The sequence below is a fragment of the Chelonoidis abingdonii genome, chromosome 4, assembly GCF_003597395.2.
Source record: "Chelonoidis abingdonii isolate Lonesome George chromosome 4, CheloAbing_2.0, whole genome shotgun sequence".
NCBI lineage: Eukaryota > Metazoa > Chordata > Testudines > Testudinidae > Chelonoidis > Chelonoidis abingdonii.
The window spans coordinates 34,043,787-34,058,434 of record NC_133772.1 but is presented as its reverse complement, the minus strand read 5'-3'; the positions used below and the strand labels follow the sequence as shown (position 1 = coordinate 34,058,434).

Below are 14,648 nucleotides of genomic sequence, written 5' to 3'. Positions count from 1 at the left end.
AAAACAAAGAGGAATAAACCATTCCCCCTCCTTCCTTTCCCCCCACCTAGCCCTGATGAGTTTACTGTGATTCAAACTCCTTGAATCTTAAAACAGAGAGGAATTCACCTTCCCCCCTCCTCCTTTCCCCCACCAATCCCTGGTGAGTTCAGACCCAGTCCCCTTGGGTCTTACACAAGGAAAAAATCAATCAGGTTCTTAAAAGGAAAAGCTTTCAATTAAAGAAAGAAAAAGTAAAAATTATCCTGTAAAATCAAGATGGAAAAACGTTTACAGGGTCTCAGCTTTACATAAACCAGAGGGACTCCCTCCCCCCAGCCTAAGTATAAGTTGCAGCAAACAGGTAAAATATCCTTCCAGCAAAATACACATTTGCAAATAAAGAAAACAAATAAAAGTCTAATCCGCCTTCTAACTAGTACTTACAATTTTGAACCTGAGAGACTGTTTTAGAAAGATTGGAGAAAATGGGTTGCATGTCTGGCCCCTCTTAACTCCCAGAGAGAACAAAGAACAACCCAAAAAGCACAAACAAAGACTTCCCTCCACTAAGATTTGAAAGTATCTTGTCCCCCAATTGGTCCTTGGGTCAGGTGTTAGCCAGGTTCACTGAGCCTGTTAACCCTTTACAGGTAAAAGAGACATTAACCCTTAACTATCTGTTTATGACATGAGGGGAATCAGATGACCAAGCAATCCCCTGACTGAGAGAGGGAGCTCAGCTGGAGAGGAAGTAGCTGTGCTGGGACTATAAAGACAGGAAATTGGAAACAGAAGGAAAGCTGCTAGGGAGAAAGGAGATGTGGGTGGGCTGGAAAACCTGGGGGGAAGAGCCAGCCAGGTGGATAGAAAGGATGGATGGACAGACACGGCTCAGGGAAAAGCAGTAAGATCTAGAAGGGAACAGACCTTGACTGCAGGCTAGAGGCTCTCTGAGCTGGAACTTGCAGTAAAGGTCTGGCCCAGGTTCCCCTGCCAGCCACTGAGAGAGTGGCACCAGGAGGCAGTGAATGGGAAGATTGCCTAGGACTGCTGTTGAGGAAAGACTTTAGTACCCCAAAGGGGAACATGTGTATATTCATGTGGCCAGAGGACTGAGTCATGAAGAGGTGACAGCAGCTCATAGAATGAGAGAGAGGCTGTGGACCCAGAGAGAGAGGTAGAGAAATGGCATGCAACTGTGGGAAGAGGCACAGACCTTCTGTGCTATCCCTCAGAGTCACCAGGAGGTGCCATCCTAGTGGTGCGTGGAGCACACTGTCACACTCATCTCTCTTTGCCTGTTTCTATTCATGAGTGGGCTGTACTTTATATAATGAGCAGTGCACTGGGACAGTGTCATTCAGATTAGGTGAAACAAACAATAGGTCCATGTTTAGGACAATTCTGCCCTAGTGCAGGGGTGGACTGGATGGCACGGCAGAGCCTTTACAGACAGCAAGGGTGGTTATGGGGGCCTTTTATTTGTTTGTTTGGGATAGCGATAATTCAGATGCAGTGACATTGGGTAGAGGGTGGGATAAGGGAGTGTTCCTGTCACCCCCAGCATTTTACTATATTTGATTTTTTAATAAATGTTTGTTGTCTGGTCAAGTAGATCAGTGCTTCTCAAAGCCGATCTGCCGCTTGTTCAGGGAAAGCCCCCCGGCAGTCCAGGATGGTTTGTTTACCTGCCACGTCCGCAGGTTCGGCCGATCGCAGCTCCCACTGGCTGTGGTTCACCATTCCAGGCCAATGGGGGCTGTGGAAAATGGCATGGGCCGAGGGATGTGCTGGCCGCCACTTCCTGCAGCCCTCATTGGCCTGGAGCGGCGAACTGCGGCCAGTGGGAGCCGTGATCAGCCGAACCTGCGGATACGGCAGGTAAACAAACAGGCCCGGACTGCCGGGGGCTTTCCCTGAACAAGCAGTGGACCGGCTTTGAGAAGCACTGAACTATCTGATTTTTTTTTTTTTTAAGTTGTATAAGCAACTCAGAATAGCTTGCATAAAATAGCCACTGCCATTGCGAAGTATCTGTTAATAAACTAAGTTAGGAACAAAGTAGCCTCTTTCCATCCCTCAAATCTAGACTTACTATTGTGTGTGTTCTGGTAGGATCTAGAGCCCCAATCAGTGAGCAGGGCCCCACTGTACTAGGTCCTGTGCTCACATATAACAAGACCATCTCTGCCTGCCAGAGCTCACAATCTAAGCAAGTAACTGCCCCCTGCATTGTGCTATGGAGGCTGCTAAACTCATGCACTGAGGGACTGTCCAGGGGAGTGAATTCCAAAGGCCTCTAGGGAGCGCCTCACTGCCAGCCCTGAAGCTTCCATCCCAGGGACTCTGGGCAGAACCAGCCCAGCTGAGTCCACTGTCACCATGGGGTACAGGGGTGAGTAACAGGAATGAGTGAAGCTACATCTGCACTGGAAAGTTCAAAGCGCTGCCCAGGGCTGGCTCCAGGCACCAGCTCAGCAAGCAGGTGCTTGGGGCGGCCAAGGGGAAGGGACGACACGTCGGGCTCTTCGGCAACAATTCGGTGGCAGGTTCCTCAGTCCCTCTGAGGGAAGGACCTGCCACTGAATTGCTGCTGAAGAAGAAAGAGGAGCAGTGGAGCTGCCTCCAATCGCGATCGTGGCTTTTCCCCCTGCTGCTTGGGGCGGCAAAAACCCTGGAGCTGGCCCTGGTGCTGGCGCGGGAGTGCTCCTATGCCAGTGATTTGAAGTGTGAATGTGGTTGCGCGTGAGCTCTCCCAGCGCTCCTGGTAATCCACCTCCACAAGGGGATTAGCTCCAAGCGCTCCGAGCCAGTCTATGCTAATGCTTTAAAGCGCTCCAACTTGCTGCGCTCCGGGGGCAGGGGGCTGATTTTTCACACGCGAACCAGCAAATTAGAGCACTATAAAATGTAAATGCAGACAAGCCCTAACAGGGTTTGAGTTCAGCTCCACCACAGAGCACATGGATTCTAACACTGCTCCACTAAAGCAGGGATTCTCAATCTTTTTCCTTCTGAGCACCTTCCCCCATCCCCTGCCCCGACACCATACTATAAAAACTCCAAGGCCCACCTGTGCTACAACAACTGTTTTTCTGCATATAGAAGGCAGGGCCGCCATTAAAGGGTAGCAAGCAGGGCAACTGCCCAGTGCCCCACACCACAGGGGGCCACACAAAGCAAAGCTCAGGATTCAACTTCAGCCCCAGTTGGTGGGGCTCAGGGCCCCCGGCTTCAGCCATGCGGTATGACTTCAGCTTTCTGTCCTGGGCACCAGCAAGCCTAATGTCAAAACTGCTTGGCAGCCCCCCTGAAACCTGCTCACAGCCCCCCAGGAGGCCCCGGACCCCTGGTTGAGAACCACTGCACTAAATAGTGGATCTCCAATGGCACTGGCTCTTACGCTGTTGTGGGACACTGAAAGGCAAGCTGGGACCTTCGGAACTGCAGCTCTCCAGGTTTGCAGGCTATTTGACTGTATTTTACTGAATTTGTCTTTAATTAAAAAATATTCTTGACGATAAAGTTTGTGCCCACAACCTCAGAAATGTCTCATGGGGCCAGGCAGCTGTTTGGTGATAATATACTGGGTCAGGTTCTCTTCTGTAATCAGTTTCTAATTACAGATCTTTAATTCTCTTCCCCTGGCCCTGCATAGGTTAGAGCAGCCTGGGGGCAGCTCTAACTTACACCAACTGCCAGCGGTTCTCAGGGATTGGGCCACCAGCTGGGTATGCACTCGTCACTCCTCCTCCCCACCTCTCTGTCCACGATGCTTCTTCTGCACCACCAGATTATGTCTACACACACTGGGAACTTCCCTACACTAGGCATCTTCTCAGATGGAGAGTTACTGGTTGACTGGCTCCCCTTGTGCCATCTGAGTGGTGAAAAAGGGGGAGGAGCAGATCAGAGAAACTGCCCCACTCTTGGAATCTCTGCTGAGTCCCCCTAATTTCCTGCTGGGATTTAGAATTTGTCATTCCTGCCATCAGCCTGTTTCTCCTTCTGTTGCTGCTGCTGCCTTTGGGCAGATTCTGGAGGGAAACTTGCAGGTTTTACAGTAACTTCCTTACCTTTCCTTCCTTCTTCTCTGAGTTTAGAAGCAGAATCTCTGAGATTGATCTGTGTGAAAATGTCCATAGTTATATCTACTGCAGCCTCTCCACCATAGAACGCTATCAGGAGGTTCTTGGTATCTATCCTGTCAGCATTCTCCAGCCGACCTCGGGGGATGTTACCTTTCCCCTCAAAGTCAGAGTGCAAGAGTTTGTCTTTAAATCTTTTGAAATTTTCATGAGAGAGGTTGTCGAGGGCATGCACGAGCAGCTCACTAATTCTGCTGCTTCTATTTTCCATCACTGGGTTCCAGGAAATGAAACTCATATACAATGCAAACTCCCATTAACATGATATAATATTTTTCCCAAGTAGAAAAGGAAAGAAGTGTAGTCTGGGGGTGGCAGTAGGTCAGTGAGGTTCATAACTCCTTGATGCTTTTCCTCATACATGACTCATTCGACAGCTCATGGTGTGTCTCCATGCCTCAGTTTCTCCATCTGTAAAATAGGGATAATGATACTCATCTCATACCCAGGCAGTTACATTAGCTGTGAAATAAGAGATTTGGACATCGTGATGCGTCCATAGGAAAACCTCAGTCAAACTTTTGTGATTATAGCCAAATTGTTCTATGCATTCAGGGCCAAATTCTGCCCTCTTTACTCATGTTGGTTTATGTGGAATTACTTCTAGATAAGACATACTCAAGGTGAGTAGGCAGGGTGGAATTCAGCCCTAACAAAGTAAATCAAGTTTTGATGAACGATTCATCCCCAAATCTCTAAACTTCTTCCTACATTTGTGGACAAAGGAAAGTTTGACAGATCCCTGGAAAGCCACTGACAGAAAGTATGACATGCTTAACTAAACAAAATTATCTTCATGCACCTAATTACAGCTAGAGACTTGGGATCACAGATGTAAAAACAGCCTCCAGTTTTCTACCTGCAGCCAGTGACAGGATGCAATTCTGTGTGTGCAAATCACTGTGGGCACAACAGATGTCAGCTTTGAGCCTGCAAAGGGAAAGATGGGTCAACTCTTGCACCCACACACATTCATTGGTGGGATGGTGGCCTCGGAAGACTTACTAACTGTGGTGCCTGCAGATCAGAAGGACTTCTGAATGCCAACACTGGAGTCCAGGATTATTTGATGTCTCAATACAGAGCCTCCAATGGCGAAGCTGGAAGCCTGTTTTTAAAAAATGCCCTTATACAGAATTTTCAGCAGAGTTGCAAAAGAATCATTAATTTAGTCACCAATAACTAGAAGCCATAATAAAAATGAAAAGAAAAAAACAAAAATTGCTTAACAACCAAAAATTAAGATGAATGATGAAGAAAGCAAACCAAACCCACAGTGTTCTTCCTGAGTTACCTACTGCCACAGGGTAGCTGCCCTCCGAGAGAGTCAAATACCTAGCCTACTCTGACAAGCTCTGCTACAGAGAACAAGTCAAGCCAGATCTACTAGTGAGTAGCTAATTACCTAGGTGGCTGGGAGACAGTTAGCAAGTACCTGGACTTAATAAAGGCTAATCAGGGCTCAGTGAGGAAGCCCTAAAACAGAGGAATCTCCTGAGGAGAGAGACTCCTCAGCATTGCTGGTTAGGAAGCTACTACCAGTGGTCTCCCCTGGAGAGCAGAGGCTCCCAGAGAGAGAATAGGCCCAAAGAGAAAGTGCTCCCAGGCAAGAGATCTGAGCAGCCCAGAATGGACTGGGTATGGACCCTCTTGAGGAGCTACTGAGGACTTGCTGAGAGAAGAGTGTCAGGGCAAGAGTGGCATCCGTTCAAATGTCCAGCTGAAGGCCAAGCTCCAGGCAAGGAATCCAGTCTGAGAACACTTTGGGACTGGTGGGGCAAGGTATACAAGTGAGTGATTAACCCAGAGGTGAGGAGCTTCGGTGGAGTAGCTGATTGCATCTTTTTATGTTTTCACATTGTCCTTTCCAGTTAAATAAATGAGACTCCGGAGAGGGTGCTCTTTGATATGACAAAGGCCTGCTTGGACTTGGTCACATCCTGGGTGAGAGGAGAGTGAGGTAAGGGCTCACGTGCCGTGCCACACCTGACAGTAGAGGATGTGGTGGGGTGACCTCTATGCCATTATGCTACCCAATAGTGACCAAAGACACTTCTGGTCTGCAAGTCAGATTGTACTGGGGGAGAAATTTATTCTGATGAGGACCATGGTGTCAAGCAGAAGAAACAAGTGCATTGGAGCAAATAGGACCATTTTCTCAACAGAACAGCCAATTTAAGAATGGAAAGATTTCAATCACCCTACTCTCCCCTATCAACAGCTGAATCTATGTACTTCATGCTCAGGATGTGAAGGATTTTAGATCCCTTTTATCAAAGTGAACATTGTAATAGCCTGGTTTATAGGCTGAGACCAAGATTTTCAGAAGTGACCAGTGACTTGGGTGCCTACAGTGAGACACACTGAAGGGGGGAACCTGATTTTCAGATGGGGAGAAGGATGTTTATCGCTTTTTGAAAAATAGGCTCTTTTCAAACGTCTCAAGTTGAACATTGATAATTACTAGTTACTTTTGACAATCCCAGCTGAAATATTTAATTCCCAGTTTCTACACAGAAATCATACATATGAATATGGAGGAAAATGCAACTGGAAATTAAAATGGGAAAATCTTTAAAGCAGCGGTCTTAGATTTGGAGAAGAGTTGCTCCATCCTCTGTATGAGTTTATATTAAAATAAACTTTAGGGTGCTGTTTCACTGATACCATGCTATCTCTTAAAAAACAAAAACCAAAACCTAACAGTGCTGAGGTTTGCTTGAGAGAGTGGGTGAGCAAAGGTTCTATTAACCATATTTCATCTTTGAAAGCCTGGGCTCCCAATCAGACCTCTTAGTGATATCACTGGGTCACCCTGGGAAAGGGGCATGTGCACTAAGCATTAACTCCTGGCCCCACTGAAGTAAGTGACAAAGCTCCCATTGAGTTGACTGGGGCCAGGACTTCACCCTAGAAGATTCCAATTCGTGCCTAAACTCTCAAATGCATCAAAATTCTTCTTGATGGCATCCTAGTAAAAGAACAAGCCTCCCATAGACAGTTATTTGATATAAAAGAACCTGGGACAAATATTATAGAAAACTTGACTGGGAACAGGAAAAATGGGTTCTGGTGAGTTTTAAACAAATTAGCTCCCTTTTTAGAATTTGAACAAAACAATCCTTCAACAGCCCATACAAAGAACCCAGATTCATTGCTTCATTATATTGACCTGACAGTCTTCTACTGAAGATGAAATTTAGGTTTCCTTTCTAGTTCTGCTACCTACCCCTTTGGCTCTGTTCCACAACCATGACTGCTGTTTTGTCCCCTTACGATTATGGTGTCCCATCTCTCCTATATCATCTTTATTTTATTTCTGAAAGCTTTCAGCAGCTACAAACTAGCAAGCGTGTTTAACATCTTCGGTACTTCAAGAAGATGAACCCATTCAAACCCCATTTCCTTATTCAATGAGCACTTGCAAAATGGAGATGGACGGAGAGTTTGACTTGGAGTAGCACTCCACATGAAGAAATAAGCTGTGTGTTGGGGAGCGGCAAGTCCTGGGATCTTCAGAACTATCTAATGGTGACAGATGTGTCACCAGGGTGACCAACCAATCATTTCACTTTTATGTGGGGTAAAACCTCAGTTCCTTACTTCTTTCTGTGCTGGGAAAATGCCTCTTAATTCAAGTATCAGAAAAGTTGCTGCCAAGAACTACATAGGCCTGATTCATTGCTCCATGTCACTGGTGCTATGCTGGGGTCACCACACTGTTCCCAGTGCAGTTACGCCATGTAAAAATAGCGTGGGAAGTGGAGAATCAGGTCCAATATGTTTATTTCAATCATTAAGTGCAGTGAGGCTTCCCACTGACAGCTGTTCTAAAAACAAACTACAATAATACACCTCTACCCCGATATAACATGAACTTGGATATAACGCGGTAAAGCAGTGCTCCGGGGGGACGGGGCTGCACGCTCCAGCGGATCAAAGCAAGTTCAACATAACACAGTTTCACCTATAATGCGGTAAGATTTTTGGTTCCCAAGGACAGTGTTATATCGGGATAGGGGTATATTGGCTATCCTTCACATTAAGTTGTTAGACAAAAGACTTTCTGTATTTAGAGTTCAGTATTCTGGAAATATGGCTCTTGCTTTCTTTAATTCAGGAAGTTGATGTAAAATGCACAGATTTTTTTTCTAAATCTTTCAATTACATTTCCTGCAGCTTGGGAGAAGCTCACAGGTCTTGTATTTTGTTTCAGCTTCTACCCTCATTTGTTATCACCAATCAGGCTGCGTATAAACTGTAAAGTGAACACTGTACTGGAAGCAGAAGTGATACGGGTCCCAGTATGAGTACTAAGAGCAAAGCATTGTGTTTATATGCAACTGTAGCCTATGGTAATCAGACATGAAGGATGAAAATGTAATTATACAAATCAGAAAATTTCATAAGTTAAGGCTCCTCCAGTGACTTTATCAAGACTTCTCTAATAGCACACACAGTATTATAAAACACCCTCTGAAGCAGCTGTGCTGTTGCTGCAATATCAGATGCACAATGAGTTTCACAGACTTTTATTCAATATAATGTACATCAAGGGTAGGCATCCTGCGGCACACGAGCTGATTTTCAGTGGCACTCACACTGCCCGGGTCCTGGCAACCAGTCTGGGGGGCTCTGCATTTTAATTTAAGTAAAGCTTCTTAAACATTTTAAAAACCTTATTTACTTTACATTCAACAATAGTTTAGTTCTATATTATAGACTTATAGAAAGAGACCTTCTAAAAACTTTAAAATGTATTACTGGCACACGAAACCTTAAATCAGAGTGAATAAATGAAGACTGGGCACACCACTTCTGAAAGTTTGCTAACCCCTGATGTAGATAGAGAACAGGGGGTTAAATGGGAGAGCAGGGTATAATAATGAATGGCCTTTTATCAAGCTGTTGAGAATCCCAAAGGCTATTTCCCCTCCCCTCCCCATGACTGTTTCCCCTCCAGATCTGAAAGTCTGAGCTCTGTGGAAGGGCCTCCTTGGGACTGGGGCAAAAACAGAAGGATGGTGTGGATCAAGTACAGCTTCCTCCTTCCCCTCTAGGCCGGGATCCTAAAATCCAATCTCCTCTCCCCTTGCAGGCATAGAAGGGACTACTTGGCCGTTGCCTTTGCCCTGACCCAGCCACTTTCGTTTACTGTCAGAGACCTTTTAAGAGGTTCCGAAATCAGAGCACATGCCACTGTTCTTGCTGCAGGTTTTCATAAGACAGAAGTCACAGAAAAACGTGACTGACCGTGGGAACATACACTCTTTGTACCGATAAGGGAACAGAGAGCTCACTACGTGTTCATTTTCTATCTGCACAGATGACTCTGGCTTTCTTCATAGAACTTGATTATTGCAATATGATATAACTCAATAAAATATTATGTATTGTGGACTCACCCTGAGGCACCGAAGAGAGCGTGTTTAGGCTGAATTTAATAACTTTTTTCATGCTAAAATGGGGGAAACACTGGACTCCGCAATCCCGTGAGATTGAGAGCACTTTCACTTTCTACATCCGGGCTCCGCATTTTCTCTTTAAAATCAGCCCTCCCATTTCCCAGTGAAAAAAAGGTGTTCTTAAACTGGAATTAAGGTTTCGAATACGCATTAACACATATTAGCAGAACACTTTCCGATTTTTTCCCTTTTAGAACCACAAAAGGTAAAGTTTCATTTAAGAGACAATTCCGAGCACATTTTGCAGCACGGAGATGCATAAGAACCCGAACGGAGTCACAGAGCTGCACCCTTCCAGGGCTAACCCATTGCAGAGACTGGGAGGACCCCGGCCACACACCCCTCCCGCACGCAGCATAGGAATCCACGAACCCAGTGGTGCAAGTGGGCCCCGGCCGCTCCGCCCCCAGGTGATGCGTAGCCGGTGCGGGGCAGCGTACGGATCGCCCCCAGCCCGCCCCGTCCCCGGAGCTGCCGCGGTTCCGCGCACACGGCTGGGCTGGGAGCGCTGCCCTCGCCGGAGGAAGCTGCTGCTGCTGCTGCTGTTCTGCCCCTTTCCCCCAGCTCCGCACGCAGGCGCGGCAACTCCTGTGGAGGGGGGCGAGGCTAGGGAGGGAAAGGAGCAGAACAGCAGCAGCTTCCTCCGGCTGCCCTAGCGCTCCCACCCCGCCCCCACGGGACGTGGGGAGGGGAAGAGAGTTGGGGGGTCCTGGGCTGCGAGGGGGGTGGAGTCACGTGGGGAAGTCACTGTGCTCCCAGCTGGTGTGCCCGCCCCCTCCCATACCGGTTAGAACTTTTGTTTACCTGCACCACTATGTGTAGCATCCATCCACACACCAGGGGCGGCTCCAGGCCCCAGCAAGCCAAGGGTGTGCTTGGGGTGGCATACCGCGGGGGGCGCTCTGCCAGTCCCCGAGAGGGTGGCAGGCAGGGCTCCAGCGGAAGTCCCGCAAGCATGCCTGCAGGAGGTCCACCAGAGCTGCAGAACTGGTGACCTGCAGAGCACCCCCCGCAGCATGCCGCCATGCTTGGGGCAGCGAACTGTCTAGAGCCGCCGTGCCCCCGCACCCTCCCACAGTGTCTGTGCCTCCTAGTCAGTGCCCTCCAACTGCCCTTCTGTCCCCAACAGCAAAACTGACAGGCTGCATCTTATGTCAGGGATACACACATTGATGGATGCTACAAAGACCTATCAATTAACATCCCACCGACCTGTAAACTTGAGGGGGAATAGCTTAGTGGTTTGAGCATTGGTCTGCTAAATCTAGCTGTGAGTTCAATTCTTGAGGGCTCCACTTAAGGAACTAGGGTAACAAAAAACTGGGGATTTGCCATACTTTGAGCAGGGGGTTAGATTAGATTATCTGCTGAGGTCCCTTCTAACCCTGATATTCTTTGCCAGACACTGACAACCGTACAGCCAATTCAACCCTTTACTGTCTATTGGGGGCAGTGGCTCCCTGGAATTGTGGCAATATTCAGTCACCTTCAATTTATGGTCAGGTTTTGAATGCTCTGCTAGATTGAACAGTGGGATACTGTTTAATTAATTTTATACTGGCCCGGACTTGAGTTAGAACACACATATGAAACTAGATTATTCAAGTTTTCCTATTTTCAACTCTCATTGGGCCAGAAATCCTCTACCTGAACTCATCAGCCCCCCATAAACAAATTGAAGATTATTCGTACACACCCCATGGGGGTGTATACCCCCCTGAATTTCCCCAACACCCCCCCCTCCGTTTTTGTGAACTAGTTACATGCCAATTTAGTGATTGTTTGGAAATCTGAATTGAAATTGAAACATTAATACACGCTTTAAAAGCATATACCGTGTATAAGATATACGTGTCTGAAAAAGTATAGTAGATTTGAAAAGTATGAACATAGACTAGCTTCCTTATACAGCTGTTGTTTTTCATGAGAATGTCAGTGCATTTATTTTGGCGAAGTTGGCCAACCTAATAATTTCACATTGTAAGCAAAGTCAAAATGAGCTCTCCCTGACAGCTAGTGATGAGCTGGGGCTGCGGGGAAAGGCTTCAGGGCCAGGTTATATTTACATTCACACCTAATCTACCTAGGTATCCAGCAAACAGCTGTGTTGCCCAAATGACACATTTTGGCTGGGGTTGGGTTACAAATCATTTGAATGCAGGGACGGGGCAGAATGAACTGTTGTTCTTATTGTATGAGTAAAGAGCAGTAGAACTGTACTTAACCTGTACTGATCGCGGGCATCGAGAGGGAGGGTGGGAACTGGTGTTTTGCTTGATGGTCTATCTGAGTCACACGTATTATTTGACCTGTCCCTCTCCACTGTTTAAAGACAGAGCTAATTAGGTTCCATAGATAGTCTTTTGTTTTGTTAAGTGACCACTACAGCTGAAATCACTGATAATCAGGTCTAAGTGTTTAGTCCTGCTGTGGGGACAGTGTTTTTGTGTAAGAGATGGCCCAGACTGCACTAGCAGTGATGTTTCCTCACTAAGAGCTCAGCTGAAATCACTGAGAGCTGGATGGAACTTCAAAAGACCAACTCACAGAGGTCACAATGGCAGGTGGCAGCATGAGGTGATGGCACAGGGCCATTAGCAACAGAGTGATGGAGTGAATGGTGGCACAACAAACAACAGTGGCCAGAGCGAACAGTGAGCAGCTGGAGGAACAAGCAAGGTGCCTTCTTGTCACCTACCTGGGAAGTGTACTCACGTGAAAGCACCTCTGAACTCTGAGTCTCCACTGACCAAGGACAACACCAATGAGTGGGGTGAGTTGGAGGGAAAAATGAGGGGCACGTTAAATTAACATTTGTTTGTTGGACTATATTTCAGTGACTTTGCTCCAAAATGCTAGATTTGTGACTGGGAATGGAAATTTATATAAATGTCTTTCCTAGTAGGCCAAGATTTTTAAAATGCATTATTTGCCAAGGTTGTTATCTCACATCGTTGCTAGCTTGAGTGGTCATTATGTTGGGGAGTTTCTGCACTAAACATTATTTTTATTATAATTAATTTTTACATAAGAATGGTCATACTGGGTCAGACCAGTGGTCCATATAGTCTGGGAATCCTGTTTCCCAACAATGGTCAAGGTCAGGTCCTTCAGAGGGAATGAACAGAACAGGTAATCAAGTGATCCATCCTCTGTTGCCCATTCCCAGCTTCTGGCAACAGGCTAGGAACACTCAGAGCATGGTATTGCATCCCTCCCCATCCTGGCTAATAGTCACTGAGGGACATATTCTCCAGGAATTTATCTGGTTCTTTTTTTAATCCTGTTATAGTTTTAGTCCATGGGTTGACTTTATGTTGTGTGAAGAAGTACTTCCTTTTGTTTTTTTAAAACCTAATGCCTATTAATTTCATTGGGTGACTGCTAGTTCTTGTGTTATTTGAAGGATTAACTAACATTTCCTTATTCACTTTCTTCACACCAGTCAAGATTTTATAGCCCCCGTCATAATCTCCCCTTAGTTGTCTCTTTTCTAAACTGAAAATTCCCAGTCATTTTAACCTCTCCTCCTGTTTCATACCCCTAATCATTTTAATTGCCCATCTCTGTAACTTTTCCAATTCCAATATATCTTTTTTGGGATAGGGTGACCAGATCTGCACACAGTATTCAAGGTGTGCACATACCATGGATTTATATAGAGGCAATATGATATTTTCTGTCTTACTGTCTATCCCTTTCTCAATGATTTCCAACATTCCGTTTGCTTTGTTGACTGCCGCTGCACATTGAGTGGATATTTTCAGAGAACTATCCACAATGACTCCAACATCCCTTTCTTGAGTGTTAACAGCTAATTTAGACCCCATCATTTTATATGTAAAATTGAGATTGTTTTTCAATGTGCATTACATTGCTTTTATTAACATTTAATTTCATCTGCCATTTTGTTGCCCAGTTTTGTGAGATTCCTTTGTAACTCTTCGCAGTCTGCTTTGGACTTACAAAACTACTGAAGATAGTGAGGTGGTAACCTTTGCAGATGATACCTGTTTACCCATTTTTCCAGATCACTTATGAATATGTTGAACAGTAATGGTCCCAGTACCGACCTCTCAAGTATACTATTTATCTCTCTCCATTCTGAAAACTGATAATTTATTCCTACCCTTTGTATCCCATCTTTTAACTAGTTACTGATCCATGAGGACTTCTCTCTTATCCCATGATGACTTACTTTTGAAAAGTAAGTCTAAACTAAATACATTTGTCTTTAAATTATATTTTTTAGACTGTGCACCTCTTGCAAAAAAGTTTACGAAGAAGGAAAGCTTTCCAATGCTATAACTGGTAAAAGTGGAGGAGCTTGGTTTGTCAGATCGATCAGCAAAGCCAATACTGACAAACTACATGAAAAGGCAGCAAAACACCAGGTCTCTGGACTGCATCAACATGCAGAAAGCCTTATAAGCCCACTTTAAAAGCCAATTTTAGAAGTGCTTAATGAGGTATGAGGACACCCAAGAAAAACCTTAAGAAGAAGCCTTAGCCGGGAGGACAGAACAGTCAGTCTCAACACCTTAGAGCAGACAGAAGCAGCATAAGAACGTAGGAACAGCCATACTGGGTCAGACCAAAGGTCCATCTAGCCCAGTATCCTGTCTTCTGACAGTGGCCAATGCCACGTGCCCCAGAGGAAATGACCAAAATAGGTAATCAAGTAATCCATTGCCCATTCCCAGCTTCTGACAATCAGACACTAAGGACACCATCCCTGCCAATCCCAGCTAACAGCCGTTGATGGACCATCCTCCATGAATTTATCTAGTTATTTTTTGAACCCTGTTAAAGTCTTGGTCTTCACAAAGTCTTCTGGCAAGGAATTCCACAGGTTGACTGTGCGTTGTGTGAAGAAGTACTTCCTTTTGTTTGTTTTAAACCTGCTGCCTATACATTTCATTTGGTGACCCCTAGTTCTAGTGTTATGGGAAGGAGTAAATAACTCTCTCTTATTTACTTTCTCTATACCAGTCATGATTTTATAGAGCTCTATCATATCTCCCCTTAGTTGTCTCTTTTCCAAGCTGAAAAT

General features: G+C 45.7%; 2 protein-coding genes across 2 annotated transcripts in view; one reads left to right on the top strand and one right to left on the bottom strand.

Moving 5' to 3' along the window:
• Positions 1-9,756, bottom strand: part of LOC116822635 (NACHT, LRR and PYD domains-containing protein 3-like) — a 142,829-nt gene extending 133,073 nt beyond the window's left edge. Inside the window, exons 1-2 of the mRNA XM_075065028.1 lie at positions 9,536-9,756; positions 4,059-4,541 (exon numbers count right to left, since the gene is read on the bottom strand). Coding sequence (XP_074921129.1) covers positions 4,059-4,368 — 310 coding nt within the window. The 5' untranslated portion in view covers positions 4,369-4,541; positions 9,536-9,756. The remainder of the gene's footprint in view (positions 1-4,058; positions 4,542-9,535) is intronic.
• Positions 1-14,648, top strand: part of LOC116836373 (NACHT, LRR and PYD domains-containing protein 12-like) — a 596,145-nt gene that overhangs the window by 364,730 nt on the left and 216,767 nt on the right. The gene's annotated exons all lie outside the window — the stretch shown is intronic.